Source organism: Geospiza fortis, unplaced genomic scaffold (genome assembly GCF_000277835.1).
Source record: "Geospiza fortis unplaced genomic scaffold, GeoFor_1.0 scaffold648, whole genome shotgun sequence".
NCBI lineage: Eukaryota > Metazoa > Chordata > Aves > Passeriformes > Thraupidae > Geospiza > Geospiza fortis.
In genome coordinates this window covers 313,901-336,754 of record NW_005054630.1, presented here as the reverse complement: position 1 = coordinate 336,754, position 22,854 = coordinate 313,901, and the positions used below count along the sequence as shown (strand labels likewise).

Genomic DNA, 22,854 nt, shown 5'->3' with positions numbered 1-22,854 from the left:
GACAAGCCAGTATCATGGCACAAGCCATACTACAGAGTACCACCAATGGAAGCAAAGCTAATGATTTTTACCCTCTATTGACAAATGGAGAAATAAGAACACGACCTGCCATACAGGTTGACTAAAGAGGTGGTGAGGGTTTTAATACCATAAATGGGTATTAATCCATTGAACTCGCATGTTTTGTGGGACCCTCAGCACTGGGAAGGAGAGTGGGACATGGCATCCATGGAGTGGTGATATTTTCTACATCTGTCTCTCTGTCACTATCTCTCTCTCTCTCGCACACATTTACCGTTAAATAAAATCTGTACTATTGACTTTGGCCTCATTTTCCCCTTAATCCAAGCATCTCCCTCAACAATTTTAAGAACCAGATCATAACAAGCGGCTGGGGGGCTGTTTGCAGGGGCTCACTTCAGGTAGGCCACGCCGTCGGTGGTGGCAGGGACGTTGTAGCGCCGCATGTACTCGTGCATCTCGGGGAAGCTCTGCCTCACGTAGTCCTCCGCGCTGCTCTCCCGCACCGTGCCGAACCGGAACCCTTGGGACGGGTGGTGGAGCTGAGAGGAGCACAGGACAGAGTTAGCAGAGTCATTTGCCTCCCACCACACCTGGTGTCTTGGCCCTAGAGTGCCAACAGTTTCTCAGAAATCTTTGGCATTCGTGGGCCTGCCCCTCTGGGTGTTTTCCTGCAGGCAGCTTCCCACCCCCCCAGGAAAAGCCTGGAAAGAATTACCAAGTGGCTAAATAGCCGGTCTGTCCACACTCAGGATTTTCTTTAAATACTGAAAATAATCCCCATGAAACACCCTGAACACCCACATGTAGGTGTTTATTGGGATTGTCTCTAGAACAGACAATGTTTCAGGAACCGCTATGAAAAGCCTCTGGGCTGGCTACAATCTACCTTCTGGGCACCCAGCAAAGGACACACAGCTTAGATTTGTTTTGTCAGAATGTTTTACTTTGTCGTTAGGGGTGAAATGTTGCCTTCTGCAGAAGGGTAGAACCCCCAGTTTATTTCTAGAAGTCTACACACCGTATCACAGTTTTGGCTGCCATTGCTCACAGACAAACTGAGGACTGAAAGGTCACCAAAAAGTCTCCCCTGGCAGTGAGGAGGGAGAATTCCCCTTTGCATGGCCCAGGCTGCAACCATTGGTATACACACACAGAGTCTTCCTGCAGGTCTGTGCCCTCCTCTGAACCGACTCCAAAGTCTGCAGCCCCAAGGAGCCCAGTTCAGGTTTCACAGATCCCTCTTTCTGAAGTTTCTGTTTGCCTTTGGAGCATTCAGTGATGCCTGGGGGAAGTCTCAAGGCGCCGTGGAGGAGTCAGGCAGCGTCTTCCACTATGCCAAGCACTTCCTTGAGCTGGCCAAGTGCTGCCAAGCCACACTAATCAAAAAGCCTTCAGCAATCCACCAGCCTCTAACAGGCCAAACTTTCAGAGCACAGGAAGCCAAACAGAGCTAAGGCTGAAGCAGTCATGCTGCATTTGCTTCCCAGGAAGCTCATGGACATCACAGCAGCTTGCAAAGATGATCTCGCCCCAGCCATGCTCTGCTTGGCAAAGACCAAGCAAAGAAGCATTCTGCCAGTCCATCTGGCCTCTGCATTATCATCTAAGCAGAACAGAGTGCAGGGCAGTACAAAGCCATAAAAAGACCTTTCCCAGTCTTCTCTTCAATGACTCCATGGATAAAAGAGTGTCTGTAGTTTTTTAAAGAACAGCAGAGGTAGGATGCAAACTCACTGTCACCCAGTTTAGTCTGAAAAGGAACAGAAAAAGGTCTTTTGGATGGTGTTTCTGCTGTCATGGAAGCTATGAACATTCTGTATTTATGGTAATTTTTACCTGAAATTGAAAATTAAAGTGGGCAGGTGTTTACCACCTTGTGGTCTGCTGATCTGGTTCCTGTGTTGCAACCCAGGAATGAGACCTGCCACTAATTCCAAGTCTGTGAGTATGGCAGAGAGTCCTGTTTTTTTTTGGTTTTTTTTTTTTATTTTTATTTTTTTTTTTAATGTTTTCTGGTGTAAATGGCTGTGGGACAAGCAATGCAGGGTGTGCCTCCATCTGGAGCTGGCCATAGCGCTGTGCCAGAAGGACTGTGGGCACAGAGGGAACTGTTCTTGCCTGGGAGTGTGGGAGCAGCATTCAGGTGCCAGAAGACATAAATAGCAGGAGCTGGGCTGTGACAATACATCATGGAGACTTCCAGCACAATGCTGCCAGCCCTAGTCTTGAGACACTGAAGATGACCTGCTTAAAGAAGGAACTTGGAGTGAGGTTCATGCACTCTCTGTCCCAAGAAGATGATCTCCACAGTCAGGACTATTTTTTTAGTTTTTATTTCTTGGCAGTTTCAGTGAAGAGACTGAAAACCCCATTAAGACCCAACACTGAACCACACTGGCAATTTCCAAGTCAACTTAGGTGCTCCTTGTGAAGTTAGTGGCCCACCTAGTGGTGCCATTTGCAGGGCAACACCTGATCTGCAGATAAAGTCTTCACTGGAACACATGTCTCACTCAGACTGTCACCAATGTCTGCATTTGGCTAAACTTTTAAGCCTGAATGAGAAAGGCTGGTACAAAAACAGTAAACTGCACCTCCATGCAATCTTCTATCCTAAACCCTTTACTGAGGACTGCCCACGCTTTGCTTTGTGTTGGGCACACTGTCAAATTTCACCCCAAATGATGACAACACCGGCATGTTCATTAGATCAGAAGTCCGTCTGGCTTAATATCTTGTCTCTAGCAACACCATATGCCTGGTGGGAAGTCTTGGGAAGTCTGTACAAGGGAATTGCTCAGCCATCCCTTGTATCCAGCGCTCTACCTGCTTCTGGTAATCTCTGCTTTTTCTTAAGAATCATTATGTGTCTGCAGCTTTGTATTTGCCCAACTCTTTTTGTGAACAATAAATGCTAACACTTGCTTTAACCCTCTATGTCTTTCAAGGACTTCTCTTTTCTTATTGCTGCTCACCCACAGGAGGAAAAGGTTTGCTTGCAGCTCTGTGGATTGACAGTGCAAAATGCTGCCAAAAGCACTTCACTGATGATCTGCTAAGAGTGCTAAGGGTTACTTGCTTCAACAGAAAACGTCAGGATGGAAACAAGACTCATCACTTGTCAATGCCACTTTCTTACCTTCGGTAGCCCTCTCCTGGGAAGATTATGTGACAAGATGGAAACCACAAATATCTGTGTCCTGACAGGATAGGTAAATACCATAGTCCCATTCTGAATATTGCCTTACTAGTTGTCTCTTTTTTCTGATTTTTTCTGTTTCTCATGCTTTCTATCTTTTGTCTTATGTTTTGAAAGCCCTATACTAAAAGAGTCTTTCTGTTTTCTATAAACCAACAGTGGAATGTTAATGCCTAGGGCTTCAGAGAAATCATAGAGTCTGAAAAATCAGCATTTGAAGAATCAAGAATGGATTATATGTATTTTTTTAAACTCATAATTCAGGGGAGGCAGTTACTTATATTTATACCAGTAATTGCAAATATAAAGACCAGCTTACTCGAAGAAATAGCTATTGAAATCAGAGTAATTTCTGCTATGTGGATTCTCTAATTTTTGTGTATATACTGTGTTTTTCAATTCAGCATTCAGTGTCAGAGGTGAATAACCACCACAAAGCAGGTAAAGAGCACTAGGAAATACTGACACTTTTGTATCCAGAGCGCCTGGAGGTTTGCTGGTGACTCAAGCACAATTAAAAATAAATGAATACAATAGCTGCAGATCCATCTGCAGACATGAGTTTTCTTGGCATTTGGCTTAGACAGCCTTACAAAGTCCCTCCAAATTCAGACATCTGTGGCTGTAAGAAGTGGAAAGAACAAGGTTTGTTCAGACCTGGATGAGGCTCTGAAGTAACAGTGAAGTGGGGTTTATGCACCCTCTGTCCCGAGAAAATCATCACCACCATTGTCCTGGCTTCAGAATTCATTGAACAAGATGTGAGGATTGTCATAGGTACAGATATCGCAAAATAGCAGTATGTCAAATAAGGATATTTAAATTTCTTTGACTATCAGATCATTGAATCACAGAATCATTAAGGCTTAAAAGACCCTAAAGATCAGACCCCAACCACTAAGCCAACACTGCTGAGCCCGTCACTAAAATACATCCCCAAGAGCCACAGGTCTTTTAAACCCCTCTACAGATCATGACTTCACCACTTCCCTGAGCGGCCTGTTCCAATGCCTGATAACCCTTTTGGTGAAGAAATTTTCCCTGGATCTCTCTTCTGAAGACCCATTTGCATTTATCAAGCAACCAGGGCTTTGAGTGTTATTTGGCAAGGCCACTGCAGCCAACTGCAGCTGGCTGTGAGCCTCAGCAGGGAAACACCAACAGCCTGGGCAGTCCAACAGCAAGGGTAAGAATATGTCAATTGAGTAACTATGATAAAAGCTATTAACTGCTAATGTATTTTAATACTTTATTTGTTAGAAGCTAAAAGGGGTTAAAAACTTATTTAGTGCTGCTGGTTAGTGGGTCTCCAAAAAAGGGGTGACAGCTCCAGCAGCCAACAGTATAGTTTTTGCATCTCAAATACTGGAGATCATGGATTTCCTATCAGTGAACTGTTTTATACCTGAAGCAATGATTTACACCATGAGGGGCCATTCTTTAGGTGCACCCCAAATTTTAGAACCAGCGCCACACTTTACTGTGAGGAAGCTGTTGCACATGAAGTTGTGATGATGCACGTGGTGATATCCCATTTGGACCTGGTTTAGTGTTTGGGGCAGACTCAAGAGATGAGCAAGACATGGAGCCAGAGGGGCCTGAGCACTTGACCACTGAGTGCTTGGATTTTACAGGTTCAGGGCTGTGGAATGCCAAGACCAGAGAATCTTGCTGTACAGGACAGGGATGGATGGCTCAGGAGGATGTGCCATCTTCTGTGAAGGCAGCAATCTTGAGAGGAAGGACAAGGACATGCTGCTGGGAAGTAGAGGATGCAGATGCAGGAGAAAGGCTAAAGAGCTGTGATTTCTGGAACTGGTGTCCCTGTGAACACTGCTGTCCCTGTGACTTCTCAGGACAGTATCTACTGTAGGACACATGGATTGTGCCCAGCATTTCCAAGAACAAGTCTCATTGCTGAAGAAAACATATCGCGGGTAAGGAAACAAACAAGAGGCACTGAGTAAGAAAACAAAGGGAAATGTGAATGCTGCCAAGAACTGAGGAGGTGAAATGGCTGTTGGGTCCCTTGAGACAGGGAGGCCATGAGGTGCTTAAGAAAACACCAGAGCTTTACAGTACATCCAACTTCTCTGACAGTGCCAGGACAAGCTTTGGGACTTCTCATAGTCGTCTGTGCCTTGCATAACATGGTGCTCCCAGACAAGTGATGTTTGCGCTTCTTGCTGCTGAAAGCAAACACTGCAGTTACCAGTTCTCTCAGCTTGGCCCCTTACTTCCAGATCTCCTTGGTTTCTGTCTGCTGTTGTTAAAACATCTGCTGAGTGGGAAGTGGAGAACTTGTTTTATTTGGGAAGATGTTGAGACGAATTGGGCATCTGCATACATCTATGGCTTGGGGTGCCAATTATGCATGAAAACACCAACATGATAAACATCAATGTGATGAAACCACAGCAGCAGAAACAGGAAAACACAATCCTGAATGACAGGGGTTTTGCATAACTTGGCACATTATATTTTATGTAATGCATTGCCATTGCACTCAATGCTGTCAGCTGGGGAGAACACCTAGATGCCAGCTTGAAAGGAAACAGGCCCAGAAATCTCCATTGCAGGTTGGGATTTAAAACTGAAAATGCAGCAGTTAACCTTGGCACACTCAAGGCTGTGGGACTGTAGGGTTTTGGGGTCTTTCCAGCAGGTTCTGGCTTTTGTATGACTTTTCAGTGCTGCAAAACCAAATTATTTACCTCAAGCACTTTTTCCCCCTTGATGCCCTGGTTTAGTTTAGTATCATTTTGAGGTTTACATCCCATTCAGTTGTCATTTATTCTTGCAGTAAGAGCCCAGGTACAGAAAATTATGGTCTCAGGTCCACAAAGTAGGCAGTACAATATTGCCTGCTGATCCCATCGAGTTTGAGCTCGCTGGGACCTGTGAAGAGTCAAGGAACATCTAAACAGAGCACCTATTGGGAAGGGAAATTGTGGCTATTTTCTACAAGCAATGATGAAACTGCAATCTAGAAAATTGATTGATGGGGTGCAGCAGCTGCCTCACTGAGTCTGGCTGAGAAGAGTTCTGTGAAATGGGACTGGAGGAAAAATGCTTTGGGAACTCCATTTCTAATTATGATCTCAACTCATGAGAAGCATTTCATCATTCATTCTGCTGGCCTCTTCAGTGCCCAAATTCAAGCCCATGAACTATTTTTTTGCTGGAAATGAGAAAAAGGTAACCCAGTATGTAGCTGAGGGCAGTGCCAGTGACCGACCACTCACTTCAGTGACAGAGCTAATGTGGATATAGCTTTTACCACTACCTATAAAGGTGCTTTTTAATTTAAATAGGGCATAGAAATGAGAAACATGGCTGAAAGCACTTTTCTAACCTTTATAACAACTTCTGAGGGAAAACTATGGTGCAAAAGGTTTTAGTAGCTTGCTTCCACAACAGTGCTGGTTACATGTTATAACACCAAGTGCAGTGTTTAATGGGCACCTTGTGTATCAGCAGAATTGCCAGCATGATCTCTGCCAGGCAAGAATCTTAAAAATCTGCTCAGTTTCAGTTCCTAATCACTAGAGAGAGCATTAGTTGAAGGACTGATGTGGTTTTAGAAATCTGCTGTTTTACAATGACATTTCTGTCTCTCACACATAAAGCAATCGTATTTTACTTCGCCTTATGTAACCCACACATTTAGGTGGTTTCCCAGCCACCAACAGATTTCCCATAGCCCAGTGAGAAAATATAAGCAATTGGAAGTGATAACCAAAGTTTCAGGGGGAAATGAACAAAACAAATGAAATAATAGTAATAAAAAAAAAAAACCCAACCACAAACCAATATAAAACTATTAATGGGCTTTCCCTTCTTATCCGCAGGAGTTTTTGAAAACTAACTAGTGAAACTAACTAGTGAATATTTATGGGGTGCAGAGGGAGATGAAATAAAATTATTCACAGTGAAGCACATGAATTTCAGATTTTAGCAGATGAAAATTCACAGCTCAACTTCTGGAAGTGGAGGTTTTGATCAGGAACTGTCCTACGTGTTCAGGCTTCGGAAGCCGGGAGGTTCCCAGGCCCTCCAGGAGAGGGTGTTTGCAGAATACATTTGAATCAACGCTTTCGCTTCTCTGCTGCGAAAAGCGTCGGTGGAGCTGACTTTTTTCCTTGTCAGGATAATGACAGATTTCCTTAAAATTCTGTCGCTTTGAATCCAGCTCAGAGAGGTCATTAGTTGGCATAAAACCTGACAGCTGCACTGAAGTCAATGAGCAGCTTCAATCTGGACACAAGTGCAGAGTCCACTGCTGACAGTTTATTCTCTTCACTGCAACAAGGGAATATGTGAAAGGAAACTGTGACTTAGGTCTCTGCTCCAAAACGTGAATCTTTGTGTTCATGGTCTCTGTGTGAGCACTGATAATTAAATGTGAGATGTGCTCTGCTCCTTTGTGTGTTGGAAAAGCTGTTCAGCTCAGGGATGAGACTGGGGACTCGGGTCTGTGGTTAATTTCTGAGGGTTGCCCTGATGATTCAGGTGCTGGGCAGTGCAAAAAGCTCTGTAAGAAGAGCACTGAACCTGCAGGTGTGTTTAGCCCTGTTTCTTAATAGCATTCTAAGAGTTTTCTGGACAGAGGGATCTCTAAGCTGTGATTTATTCTGTGAGAGCTGAGTGCTGTAAGGTAGAAAGTGTAAAATATTGTAAGAAGAATAGGTAGACTGAGGGAAAAGAAGGGATGTAATTCCCAAAAGGCTTCCAATCACTGCTTCCAATTCCACTTCATCAGAAAGCAGCTGTAAAGATGTTCCAGATGGAGTCACTTCATCCAGCATGTTCTTCTGCTTGCTCCCTGTAAAATGTGGCTAATGCACTGTCATGCAGGTGAAATCCTTTTCAAATTACAAGCAAGTGAAGAGGAGCTGTGTGGCTGAGAACATGTTCAAGCTACCAAAGGGATACTAAAGAAAATTTCTGGTTAGAAAACTCCTCTTGTCCTTCCATCCTGAGTCTCCAGCCTCTGGATGAAAAGCTATCACGGATTTCTACAAACACCTGAGGGCTGAAGGAGGAAATCTAATGTGGCAGCAACTTTAAGTAGGTAGTTTACCATCTTCGAAACCATTGTATTTAAAATCCTTTTTCTTACTAATTTCTTCTGCTCCAGCTGTTGCTGGTTGAAGGCCAGTCCTCCCACCCCCGGTCATGTGGCAACTGTCCCCTGGGCGCCCGGGCTGGAAACAGTCTTCTGCCTAAACCTGTAAGGCAGGAATAGTGCTCTGTGCTTTCCAGGAAAGGAACAAACAATGGGTTTGTGTTGTAAAGGGGTTGTGAGTTACCAGGATGAAGAGGTTTCCAATTGCAGGTGGTGGAACTGTCTGCCTGCACTGCCCTCATTTCTTCAACACACACTATTTGCTATTTGCTTTGGATTCAAGAGCATCAGACGAAAGTAAATCAGAGGGAGTCCTGTGTTACAGACAGATCCAACATCGGAACAGAAAGGGATTTTTTCCTTCTTGGAATCAGTGAGGAATGTGTTAAGCATGAAGTGTAAATGAAAAATTACGGCCATATTTGGATACCCTGGCTTCTTGCACAGTGAAATATAGACATTAGTATTTGACTTTACCTGGTGTTCAGTCAAATCTTAATGCACTCAGTGAAAACCACTATTTCTTCCAGAGGACTTGGACTGTTGTCATCCCTGAAATCCAGTGGATCAGTGCAGGACTTCTGCCTCCAGGAGGGTGAGCCAGACTAGCACTCTGGTCTCTGTAGATCACCACAGCTGTGACTTTTGTGAACAGAAATAAACATTCTCCATGCTGCTAAGTCAGCTACACAATGACCTTCCGCCTGTCAGGTGGTAGGATCAGCTTGTGCACCTTCACTTGTCTCTGCTACTTTTTGCCAGTTACTTCAGTAACTTTTACTTGTAATTCTCCACTTGCATTATTTCTGGCAAGGGTCTGAACCCCACCTATGATGCAGGTGCTATTTCTGGTGGTGGGCACACTTTCCTTTTTTCAAAATATATTATGACATTTAGGTATTTAGCTTGAGAATAAGAAACTGACACCCACATAGATGGGAAAATGCTAAAACACATTAATTCCTTCTGGTGCTCGAAGAACAACCTTCATGAGCTGGACCACACAGAATGAAGGCAGCAGGACCTCCTCTCTTCCACACCTACCCCTAAATTCTTTGTCTGAAACCATGCAGGGAGGTGAGGAGTGGCCAGGGCAGCCGGCCATAGAGAGGCAATGTGTGTAGGTAAAGACCTCAAGCAGTAAGGGTTAATATGCAAAGGTAACAAAAAAATAATTGTTGGCAAGAAGGCATTAAAAAAAGTGTTTCACTAGGAAAGGAAACTTGATTTGCAGAACTGCAGGCACTGTCTGATAAAATGGGTATCAGAAGGAAGCAGATCTGAGCTGGACAGATTCTGAACCTCTGAAGCTGTAACTTTAACAAGAAATCTTTAATGAGGTGATGGGGAAGTTACACGAGTCAAATGTTCACCTCCATAAATTGCATGGGGAAGCTAAAGAAGTCAAGATTGCACCTCCATAAATTGCAGATGCCTTTCATTCTTGTATGAGACAGCTTTGCAATTCTTTATTCCGGCTGGAGCTTGATATTCAATTTTACCTTTGTCTGAGAGTTTTTCACTTTCCTCTCTGTGACACTGAAAGTCCTTTTGAGTTTAAATCCTTCTCCGACTCATTAATACTCAGAAAAGCACCATGTATTAATTAGCAGGCTGTGATGCTGTGAATCATGACCTTCCTGTGCCCAGTAATTCCTTCACAGAAATATGCTCTGTGGTTTATTCTTTTAGTTGTAAAAAGAACCCTGTGGTCCTGCAGAAATACTAAACCCCATGGCAGCAGTAAGATTTTTTTAAATTCCACTGAGTTTGTAACTTGATTTTTTGCTATACAATTTAATGCATTTAATGCATATTTAAATAAATGCTACTTTATTATCTATTTAACACATAGCAGTTCAAGTGGTGCCCCTTATAATGATTCATCTCAGGCTGCTGCAGTGAAAGACCACAGCAGTAATTTCCATTAGTGTACTTCCTACAAAAATTCCTTTTTCAGGAAGAAAATTTACCAATAAACACACAACAGTTCTGGCCTCACTCTAAAAATTGCTGAACTCGATGGAAAATATCATTAAAAGAAGGAGTATTTGAATCATGCCTCTAATGAGGGATCACATATAGAGTGGCTTGACCTTTCTTTTCCTGTGATTTGGTGTTGCTAAAGGTCATCTGCAGTTGCTTGCCAATTTTATTTCTGGACAGTTTTAATACAAATAACATAAAGTATTCAACTGATATAATAAGGGCCATAAGGCCTCTAAATTAACTGAGATGCACATAAATCAGAAAAAAGAGCTTGCACCCTCATATTTTATATATCTAGATACAAATATCCGGGTGGTTGCACGTACTGAATTCCTGATTAACAAAACCTCAGAAATGCCTTGCCTGGATCACTCAGAGTGCTTAGTTTTGTAATAAAAACATGGCCACCTCATAAGAGCAAGTCTTCAGGCATTGAACTAGGAGAAGATCAGAGATTTCTGGGGACTAATCCCAATGCACACCAAGGCTGTTTGAAGGACTTGCTGGGTGGAGCTTGCCAGAGTGACTGTAGGTGTCTGCAGTGCATTTCTTGGGGCACTTTGCGGTTTTTTGGTGAGTTTTGGAAACACCATAATTCATGGCAGAGAGAAGGAGGCACTTCCAGGGAATGATTTAGGTGATCTTGTCCTGAAGCCAGTTCCTTAAGAGCAGCCTACCTGTACAAAATATAACTGTAAAGGTACAGTAGACTGGTTAATAATATCTTATCTCTTCGTTGTGGGCATGTAAAGTTAGGAGAGACAATGCAGTGAAATTGCTGGTGATGGGACCCAAAGGAATAGCCCTTTTTTCGTTAAACGAAGCTAAATACATTCAATATTTTATATCAAAATATAATGTAGAAAAGAACTTTGCCACTGCCAAGGGGTGTTTTTGAAGGTAAAGGGATGCAGAGTAGTAAAAACATAACCAAAGTAAATGGCTACTTAAGTGTGTAGTAAAGATGTCAGCTGTCACAAAAGTCACAACGGGTGGACAGCACCCAAACTCCTCATTAAATTGTTGAAAGAACAACACTTTTTGCAGAAAGGAAGGCCAGGTGTTGGACTACCTTATGGAAAATCTGCCCGGCTTCTCTCCCTTCTGCTGCTGTTTGCTTCCATCGTAGCATGTTTGAAATATTTCTTCTGCCCTATGGGCTTCCAGAATTCTTTTGCCTCAAATAACCTGAACTACCCAGCACACTCAGGACATCATGGTGTATGTCCAGTATGTGCTCTTGCATGAAAAACCCAAAAGCCATTCAGGTCCCTTTGCCACTAAAAACACTCCACTCTCTGGGAGATCCTGCAGAATCACCTGCAGAGTAAAATATTTTCTTTCTAGGACTTACATGTGGCTGTACCAAAGAGTAAAATATATATAAATGAGCAACATGGTGGAGGGTATCCATCCCCATGGCAGCTGGGGGAAACCAGGTGGTTTTTACTGTCTCTTCCAACACAAACCATTCTGTGATTCTGTGATCAGACCATCCCCAAGGCAGGCTCCTGGTCTGCATGCCTGGAGGAGGAATATCTGAACCTTGGAAAGATCTCAGGATCTCAGCTCTGGTTGAGTACCTGGCTGCCAGGCACTCTGACAAAGAATAATGGTATAATATTTTTGTGCGACCAAAGAGGTGACATTAGGAGAATAAATGAAACGAGTCCGTGTGATGCAGATGAGAGAAAAGATAAAAGTAGAGGAAATGATACAAATACAACGCTTTTTCTCTGTCTGTAGACAAGCTTTTAAACTTCTTTGCCATATACTGTAGAGACTTTCTTAAGAGGGATTCAGGACATGGATGTGCGCTCCATCTGGGCAGACAGCACACTTATCCGCAGATATCCTGCCTCCTTGTCCTCAAACAAGAGGCTGAACATGTTCCAGTGGACACAAGAGCTGTATTTGCTGGTTTCCACTGGCAAGAGATGATGTCTAAAACCTGTACAGTTAGAAAATGATGGGGGAGGGAGCAGCTCTGGCCCAAAACCGCCCATTTTCTTAGAAGAATTAGATTTTAAGGTGGCGGGAAATTGCTTCAAGATCTCTACAACTGATTGCCTCCTGTTGTACCTCCTAGGAAAGGGGGCAGCCACCTTTGATGGGCACTGCAGGAGCGTGGCTTTAGTGACCTGCCCTGGTTAAAATTCTTACACAGGAAATACATGGCAAGTTCCCCAAATTCAAGACACATTCCAGTAAATTAATTCTCATTCCTCACACTACTTTCCTTCTGCTCTGGTTCCTGTCTTGCTGGCTGCTCCTCCTTTCAGCAGCTTGATGATATTTCTATATTCTCTTCTATATCATTAGTGCATTTAAAGGTCCAACTGAGATAGCTCTAATTCTGTCCTTCCTGACTGTTCACAACCTTAGATGAGATTTGCCATTTATGGCTGACAGCCTGAAGAAATTACATGTCTTACATCACCTCGAGAAAGCTGCTCCTCTATTTTGGGCTTTGTTTCTTAAATAAATTTCAAAAGCACAGTACAAAGGGCACATGCATACTGAGAGCAGCAGAAGGATGTTTAGAAGTATATTTAAATTAAAAAGGTTATTTCTCTCTCCTGTTGCCTTCTTTTTGAAATGAGTCTCCACCACTAAAAAGGAAGATGTAAATATATCTGGGAAGAAAAACCCAAGCATAACATCTTTTAGTCACATAAAAAATGCTTTAAGTAACTAACTAAAGTGGTGCCTGTAAATGTGTGACTGCTGTGGCCCAAATATTTCATAAAATTAAGCTTTAACTCTTAGAGAGAACTTTGAGTAGCCATAGCTCAGGCTCTTGTGTGAGCAAGGTTAAACCAGTGCACTTTCTATTACAACTACTCTTTCAGACTAAGATTTTGGAGGCAAATGCATGAATGACACACACAAAACTACTCTGCAGCTCATGTAATGGCAGACAATCTTCTTCTTTCCTAAAATCTGTGTTGTCTTATTCCTACGATGGGAGCTGGTAACTACTCAGAGGCTTAGATGTATTCCATAAAGCAGGGAAGAAGTGCTTTTCGAGGAAAGGCTAGTAATCCCACTGATGTAATGGAATCACTGAGGCTACTAACCAGCAGTCATCAGTGTTTCTGTTCTGGACCAAGATCTGTGTCTGCAGCACCTGACATGCTTCAATGTTCTGCACTAAGCTTCAACAGCACAGTTTTAGAATAATTTAATTTTCCTTGGAGCTGCAGGAATTTCCCAACATCTGTTTTAAAAACATCGCATGTGGTCACAGCAGTAATGCTGAAAAACAGGATGTAATCTGATGCAATTTGATGGATGAGGAGATGCCCATGCAAAGAGTAGAAGACTAAACTCATTTTCAAACCAACATCGTGGCTTCACACAACAGAGATATCCCTGGAGCTGGGGAAGTTCAGCTGAAAGCTCTCATCTGCTTCCTCAGAATGCTGAGGAAACCATATATAATGGACTTCTATGCCTTATATTGATGAAGATATTAATGCAATATTTATGATATTTTTTGTCAGGAGGGGAATGGCAGATTATTAGAAGCAATTTGCTTTAAGCCATAAATCAATTTTAGAATGCCTTGGGTGAGCCACAAAACTGTTGTTCTTTGTTTATAACATTTTTGGTAGAAACCATCTAGTTAACACTGCAGGGAGTGAGTCAGGCACTGCTCTTGCACAGTTAAAACTGTCTGGTCATCAGCCTGACTGTGAGGTTTCACTAATGGAACAGATGGAGCCTGGCCTTTGCTGTCTGGAGGGGCATATGTACCATTTATCCACACAGTTTACAAAAGCAAGATGTACGCCCTGTTCTTGTGTTATTAAAGTTACTTTTTCATAGTGGAACAATCTATCAGTTCAGTCCCTTGAGACAAACACATGGTGGATGGTTTCTGCGCCAGCAGTTAGGCCATCAGTACAAAACTGGGTAATACAATCACACCCTCACTGCAGAAAGTGCTACATGAGCAAGGGAAATCTGCTGCTGCCATTGTGTCCCCTGGAGTGGCTGCTGGATGCAGAGGATGCTGTGGTGTCACCTGCAGCCATCTATTCTCTCTAAAAGCCATTCTGCCCCTTGCTTTCCTGACAAGTGCTTAGTGACAAATAAATTAAGAGTAGTCTTAGAAAAAGACTGGACTGAAATTCCAACTGAAGACCTCTTGGGAAGAGGGAGAGAGCAGGTGGAGGAAGTTCTGGGAAGTCTGAGCTCTTTTGGGTTGCCTACAACATGCTCATCTCCTCCCATGATGGCTACCCAGCAGAAACTGCTCTGCAATTCAAATGCCTGACTACTTGTAAAGTGAATTCCACTGTTTTGAAGCATAAGGCAGGATTTTTCAAAATATTTCAGTTCTGCTACGTTTCATTTAGCATTCATGGGGAATTTTGCCAGCACTGCCTTTGCCAGCAGCATTATGGCCAGTGAAATACTTGAAAAATCCTACCTAGAGAGGATCAATGGTTTCATCTCATTCTGTGTAGTTGTTTTGTTTGAGTAGATCTCAGGATGCCCTGAGTCATCCAACTGATTTAAACAAGACCCATCAAAGGGAACTTGGAACTGAACTCAAATCCTTAATCTTCATGTAGAACCCACTATTCTTCTCTGCAGTGGACAGTACCAGAATATTTCACCTTTCTCCTCATCTTCAATCTTTTAAATCCTTCCCCCTACACTCTTATGGGAGTTTAAAGGTCCTATCTCACTGAATTTTCCTCCTGAAATGCCACCAGGTTGTAAGTAATTGCGACCACAGTTTTCCACAAAGATTACTTTCTGATTTTGTTAGAAACCATAAATTATACAGCAGTGAATTTTGAGTGGAGAGAAGAAAAGGCTGAGTTCATAACAACAGACATGCTTTACCTTTGGGTCATGTATTCCAGAAAGTTCTTCATAGATCTTTTCTCCCACCATGACAGCAGCTAGGTTGGCTGTGTATGTAGACAGGCAAAACAAGCAGAAAATAGCCCAGAGATTCATTAAAAACCTTCCAGTCCAGCACTTTGGGGGTTTGATGGCAGCTGTTCTTCCAAACAGGATTGCGTAGCACACATTGAGGGCAGAGGAGAAGGAGAACACTTTGTTCCTGTTCCTTCCCCTAGGGGTCATTCCAAAAGGACTTTTCCACTCATACAAGGTCAGGAATACAGCTGTGATGTGAAGAGCAACAAATATCCCCAGCCACATAGTCCAGTGAAGTGGCCACATAAAGGCTCCAATAGGAGCTGCAGTGTCTTTGGTCCTCACCAAAATCCCCAAGCTGGTTGAAAAGAAAGGGCTGGTGAAATCAATCACTTGGCTTCGGGCAGTGTTGATGCTGAATGATGTCACTGCCATGTGAGCTGTACCAGCAAGAAGGTCTCCCACCAGCCCAGTCCAGTGGCCATTCTTCCAGGCACCATATTTTCCATCCCCAACAATGTACAAGTCAAAATCAAAATTCATATCCTCAGCCAGCTTCTCCAGCAGGTCAATGCAGTAGCCATAGCAGCACTTCTTCAGCTCATTGGGCACGGTGTCATTGCGCCCTTGGAGGGTTTCAAACAGGTTGTCCAGCACACCTGAATCATTGGTCAGCGGGTCCAGGCACAGCTGCCCTGCTGGGCACAGACCTTCATCATCTACATCCCTTGTGAAGACAAAGGGATGCTCAATCAGAGTCACCACCCTCAGGTGCAGCCGGGTGGGGTGTTGCATGTGACTTTTGTGTCTCTGTGCCTGTTCTGGCCATATCCCATAGTCCATGATGATCTTCCCTTCTTGCCAGCTCCCCAGGCGCGTCCACATCGGGTTTCCAACGGGGTCGTGCTGCAGATTCCAGATGAAGAAATTATTTTCTGAGCTGACAATGGATGAGCCCTTCACCTTAATGTGGCCGCTGAGACCATCAAAAGTTGTGTTGGCTAAAAACCTGTTGGAGAGAGAAAGCAGAGGAGTCAGAAGCAGACAGGTGAATCATGAATTTATCTTGAAGAGAGTAGATGGGGATATTGCTGAACACCTGGACCATTAAAAGAACATAGATCCTATGATACAATGAACCAGCCACATAATTTATTACTAAATTATATGGGGGTGCTCCCCTACTATCTAATGCAAATGAAAACTCTGAAAGATGTATTATTTTACTTACTAGAAAAAATGAGTAGAAGAACAGTAATTTTTTCAGTTACCTTTGCCTCACAAACTGATGAGACACAGGTTAGTTCTAAGCTGAACTCACCAGATCTGCTGTCACTTTCCTAGATAAAAATACATATGAAAATGGAAGACTGGAAATTATGTATGAAATGTCCTTCCAAGAAAAATGCTATAATCTCAGTAAGATCTAGCTTACATAAGAGGGGCTACTGAAGTGCTGTCAACAGCTTTCAAGCACTCTCAAGTGAACCAATCTGGATTCAAAAATGCAAATTTGGCATTGGTAAATCACTGTTAGACACTTCAAAATAAAGTAAGGGAAGAAAGTGAAAGATGGTTGCTCTAGGACAGTCAGTTTTAATTCTTACAAAAAAAAAAAAAACTGAAAAAGCAGTTTTTTAAAAAAATGTGCAAAAGTAATGTTCTTAAATGTGCGGTGCTGCCACTGAAGCAGAACTCATGAAGTGTGCCAGTTTTGCACTGCACATTTTGCATTGAGAATTTGGGGCTTTTACTATTCCAGATACTGACAATTAAGTTGTGTATTTCCTTTGTATTGGAAGGCAGTGTTCACTAGTAGTTGTCCTCTGTGCCTGTTGAATTCAGCTTCTGGCAAACCATCATCAAAGAGGCTAAAAACGACATGGATAAAGGAGCAGGGAACTCAGTAGGAATTAAGTGTTTGAAGCAGAAAATCCTTTTCAGTGTGAGCACCATGACTAGCTGAACTGCATGCTGCTAACAGCAGAGCTGCTATGCATTTGGCAGGGGCCACACAAGCCTTAAAACACTGGTTCCATTAAAAACAACCGAGTTAAATTGTTGCTAATATGGTGCAAGGCAAGTCATGTGCATTTTTTTTCAGTAAGAGGCATTCAGAAGACAGACTACTCAGCTGTCGTAGCAGAATATAGCACTTCACATTAATCCTGAGAATTGGATGAAAGTAAGTGTTGGGAGAAGTATAAAGGCTGTCATTCCAGCCTCAATAAAGAAGACATAAACTTTTAAGTAAAGTTAACTGTTTATCAATAGTTACAGAGGAAAAAAATAACCTTCAATTGATTTGAAAACAATAAATCAGTTTCAAGTGTGTGTACATCCATACTTCTGTCTGGTCTCTACACTTTGTTTTGATGACTTTTGATGATTTTTGATGGGGTTTCAGCAGAGTTAAGACTCAAGGTCATACAAATTTTAGCCCTTTGCAAAGGCAAATGCTTTAGTTTTGAGTGTGGTTGTGTCTGTGATAGCCTTCTCTAAGGCAACTTCACAGTTCTTGCTCAGTCTCCTTTGAGTAGGTTGAGTTTGGAGAAAGATGACACAGACAATACTCTCAAAAGCAGATGATCTATACATGTGCTAGCTTGGGTCTGGAAATCACACCTAAAAACGCGGACAGGTGTTTATAAATTTAAACGTATATACATTATAAATGCAGTTTTCATGTTTTAAATCCTTTACCATTTAGTCCAGTGTTAAAGGACACCATAGCGCCTGTAATCAGTGGTATCTGCCACTGTTTGCCCACTCCTTCCCTCCTAATCCATGCTTCCTACCTGATGGTGTAACTTCCCTCTTTGTTTATGTAAACATTATCAAGACAAAGTTTATGGGAGCAGGCACTCTTTAGCACTAAAGGAAGGTTTATGTGCCCATAAACTTGTTTGGGTTTTATCTCTCCCTTACTTTTACCTCCCTCAGTCTTTGTAAAAAATTGTGCAACTTGTTTACAAGCCTTGCTGGGCACACAGGCAAAAGCCATCACTGTGACAGTAACAGTAAAACCATTCCATGCGTGTAGATGGACCTGCGTGAAAATTTTCTTACGAGATGTGCACAAAAAACTTAGCAGTTCACAAAAATGCCAAATCCAGAGGGACACGAGTCCTCAGGGGGAATAAGCTTGCAAAGTTCTCATGAATTTGGCCCCATGTTGCTAATACAGCATGACCTGGGCATGAGAATGCTGCAAAGCAGGTGCTTTGGGAGTGACTGAAGCCATGGAACAATGCATTACGTTAATTTTCTCAAGGTGGAAGGAGACCACTGGAATTAATGTATGCTGTTCCCTGACTTGTACAGTAGAAGTGAGCACCTTCAGGGGGGCAGAACGAGCCCTCTGACCCCATCCTGTGGTTCTGTTAGGAGCGGGTACCTGAGAGTGATTTAGCAGCATTTCAATGTACAACTTCACCACCTCATGAAGTTGGCGGCTTATCTTTGCAGCTGATTTGCATGTTCTGTATTTTTTCGTAGTGACAGAACATGAATCAAAATAAATGATGGGAACCATGCTGGAGAAGCATTTTAACAGCACTTTGTTTTATACGCAAGCAGCTGCGGCTGCTGAGCATTTGCATGCACTGTGAGCAGCACCAGTGAAACTCATGCCAGCAACTTCAAGTGAAAACTCCTTTATTCAATAACTTTAGGAAACAGATAAGAGGCTCTGACTACACTTCTTAAGCTAGAAATCTCCAGTGTGAATCTTTGGGAATTACAAGTGCTGGGTACGGCACAGACACACTGGCAGTATCTGAACAGCGCTGTTTCAGAAGGGCTACTGACAAATCTGTATGGAAAGACAGCCTGCACAAATTTCAGAAGGTGAAGGGCCAGATCCTCAAGTCTGACAGCTGAATGAATTTTCTTGATGCAGTGTCAATATATGGGAGCTGACATTCACACTGACAGTCTATGATAACTGCATCAAAGCTTTATCAGAGTCACTTCAGTTTGAACAATGAGTCCAAAGTGTGTCATTCACTCATTTCAGCTTTGTTTCTCATGTGCTTTGTTACAAGAACCACTCCTTAGACCTTTAGCAGCACTATCACTCTCCAGTAGCAGTATCTTTGTTGTATATTTAAGAATGATTTAATGAAATTATTTTCTCTCAAGCTTCATGGTTGGGTCATTCCACCTCTCTTTTTGGGAAGCTTACTGGAGGCAAGAACTAGAATTGGCATGGAAAAAGAGAAAGTTCTGGGGCGAACTTTTAGTAGCCTTGCAGTCCCTAAAGGGACTGTAACAGAGCTGGAGAGATTTCTTACTGATAGGACAAGAGGAAATGGCTACAAACTGCCAGAGGGCAGGGTTAGATGGGATACTGGGAATAAGTTCTTCCCTGGGAGGGTGGGGAGGCCCTGGCACTGGTTGCCCAAAGCAGCTGTGGCTGCCCCATCCCTGGAAGAGCTCAAGACCAGGCTGGACAAGGCTGACAGCAATCTGGGATAGTGGGATGTGTCCCTACCCATAGGAGGGGGTGAAATGATGTGATGTTTAAGGTCGCTTCCAACCCAAACCATTCTGTGATTTGATGGACCTATGAAGTAGCAGGTTGATGAAATTACCCAAGAAGCTGAGTTAAAGCTGTAAGACTAATTAAAGCTACAAGACAAGATGGGGCTTTGAAATTTTAATGCCTTGTTCCATCAACAAGGATGCTCCCGTGAGCTGGCAAGAATAGAAGAGGGAATCAATCTCATTGTAAGAGGAATAATGGACAGTGACATACAACAGTAAAATCTTCAGGGGGCTGTACATCTATACCCCTATCCATGGAGATACAAGCATGCTTTGCCATGAACTAGCTCATTATTCTGCTCCTGGGTTCACTTAAATGTCTGCACAGCCAAGGTATGAGATCAGATCTGGCAGAAGAAGCTCTGGCTGTGCCAGAGAGTGGGGCTGCTGTTCATCCACCCTTTGCAGAGAGGCGAGGTGAAGGCACTGCTTCTTCTCCCTCATCCCCTTCTCCATCCCCATGCATGGCAGCTCCAGGCTTCCCACCAAGACATACTGGTTCACTCAGACAGAAAAATGCACTCATTACTAAAAAGCAGTTAAGCACCAGACAAAATTTTCATCTTTGGGGGCTAAAAACGCCTAAAACCCCTGGAGAGATGGGCCAGGTTGGTCACAATGAAGCCACTCATCAGCATGCGACACCTGAGAAATTAATGGCACCACTCAGAGTTAATAGTTGTGCTGCTGACGCAAACACATCAACTCTGGCCGTCAGTACCTGTCTCGCTCAAACTCTGCAAAACCAGCTGCACTGACTTAGCACAAGGGTTTCTCTAACCTGCTATTTTCTCTTTAATAGGGTCCACAAGCAAACGTATAGGGGAAAAAACAAGGCTAAGCATACAATTCTTTCTTTCACTTCCACAATACCTTTCACAGATGTGAAATTGCATATTGCATATTGTCTCCCAAAATACAGAAAAAGCTAGTGGTTCTCTGAAGAGAGCATCAATGATGAATTATTTTTCATGAAGACATTTAAGTGTTTTATTTTTGTTTTCCTTTTTTTTTAATCTCTTCTTCAAACCTCAAAAAGCCTATTCATAAAATTGCTGTCCTCTTGTTACTCTACGAAGGCTCCTGCTTTTACTTTTCAGTTAAAATATCCAGAATAATGTGGCAAAATAAACATCACAAGTCACTGGGTTATTGTGAGTTGGTCCAGTGTTTATTTCCCAAGCCCTCTTCCATTCTTTGGAAACAGAGAGTTTTTGACTCTGAATGGACAAGTGGACTAAGGAAATGTTGGAGTCCCAAATGGTTGTGTTTTGAGCAGTGCTGTAAACAATGTATTCATTATTGTGCAGACATATCCAAGAAAAAATTATGTTTCTCAAAAAAAGCCCCAAGAACTTTTATCCTAACTCTGTCCAACAAAATCTTTAAGTTGAAAACCAGATGTAATGGGGGGAAAACATGCAACAGCTGCTGGATGTAGATTAAGTGATGAATTAATGTAGTTACTCAAGATATTTTTGCTTGTTTTCAGAAAGAACCATGCAAGTTTTCCACTCATATGTTAAAAACTGAGTATTTCTAAACAGGAACACACAAGTAGTTTTGGGAATAGCTTCCACATAGTGACATGCAGCAGAGATAGCACTTTGTACTTTTGAATGCTCTCACCAGAAGAAACCCTCTGAGGAGATGAAGGTGCATCTTTTTCCTCTCTTTTCCATGGAAGCATACTATCAAGGGCTACTACACATCTTTATATTGTCTGAGACAGTGCAAATATTCTGTGTTTTGTACACTCAAAATCTCAGAGAATTTGACAGTAGCCCACCTTATAAAAATAAATAAAAATACAAGATTTAGAGCACAGTCTGTAACCTAGCCTATGCTTACTATGTGATCTCAACTTCTGGAACAGTGTCTTCTTCTACCAGAATCTTGAAGTTCTGGCTTCTCTCCCATTGTGGTAAAGTTAAGATTTCATTATCTGCCCATAAGTAATGAAGGAGGAGAAAATACTGAAACAAACGTGTTTGTGAGGGAGGGTAAGAAGCATGACAGTTAATCCACAGAGAATGGTGGGAGGGATGGAGAAGAAAATTATTTTTCTTGCAATACAGCAAATATTACCTAAGGGGGAAAAAAATGGCAAAACTTACTTTGACAAATACTGGCCTGAAGTGATATTCCTCTCTTCCGTGTCCATGCAGTTCATCGTACTTGGAATGAGAGCCAGCTCAGGCTGGATCATGCTGGCTGCTGCCACAGCCCTGGCCACCAGCTCCATGGCATCCTGCACGTAGTGCTCGAAGACCGACTGAGTTGTCTTGCCATGAGCGATGAGACCGAGGGGCAAACCTTCTGTCCTCAGCTCTTCCACGTTCTGTGAATCCCCAATAATCCAGTGCAGCTCTGGAGGCATCACACCAAACTGCGTGGTTATCTCAAAAATCCTCCGTGTTTTCTCCATGTCACACCCAAACATCACCATGGTCGACGTCGTGTCTTTGATGCTCTCCAGGTAAAACTGCAAGTAGTTCAGAAGGTCACTGGTTGAAGTGAGGTTTGCTGTGATGTTTATAATGGACCCCAGGTGGAACTTGGAGCTCTGTTGTGTGAGGAAGAGAAAATCTGTGATGTTCCACTCCTCCTGGCACAGCATCAGGCTGAAATTGTACCAGTTGTTCATCGCGAGGATCGAGAAAGTGACATCAGCATCAGAACTCAGTGAATTTTCTAAGCTCATCTGCAGGTGAAGGGGGTTCTGTGGTTATAAAAATGAAAGACAGTGATCAGAAATATACTGGACACAAGCTAATGAGTCTGATTAATTTTTATATTCTCCTTTAGTTCAAAGTAACCACCTGCCAATCAACAGAACTGTATGAGCAACAGGAAAATTTACACCCACCCAGCCTAAATGGACTGTGATTCATGGGCTTCCTCTGTCAGTTTGACTCAACTGCAGCAGTAATTAATGAGCCTGTTTCTGAGAATATGTTCTTCTTTCTACCCACTTGTCCTTTTGGATTTCAAAGCATTCTCAAGCAAAGATTTCCCTGCACCTCTAACAGGGATATGAAAAGGTATTTCCTTACTGCTCAAGTTC

At 42.7% G+C, this 22,854-nt stretch overlaps 1 protein-coding gene across 2 annotated transcripts in view; it reads right to left on the bottom strand.

Moving 5' to 3' along the window:
- Positions 1–22,491, bottom strand: part of GRIN3A (glutamate ionotropic receptor NMDA type subunit 3A) — a 42,576-nt gene extending 20,085 nt beyond the window's left edge. For both annotated transcript variants that reach the window (XM_031064794.1, XM_031064795.1), the window contains exons 1-3: positions 21,905–22,491; positions 15,201–16,248; positions 418–563 (exon numbers count right to left, since the gene is read on the bottom strand). In XM_031064794.1, the coding sequence (XP_030920654.1) occupies positions 418–563; positions 15,201–16,248; positions 21,905–22,491 (1,781 nt within the window). The remainder of the gene's footprint in view (positions 1–417; positions 564–15,200; positions 16,249–21,904) is intronic.
- Between the last annotated feature and the right edge of the window lie 363 nt (positions 22,492–22,854).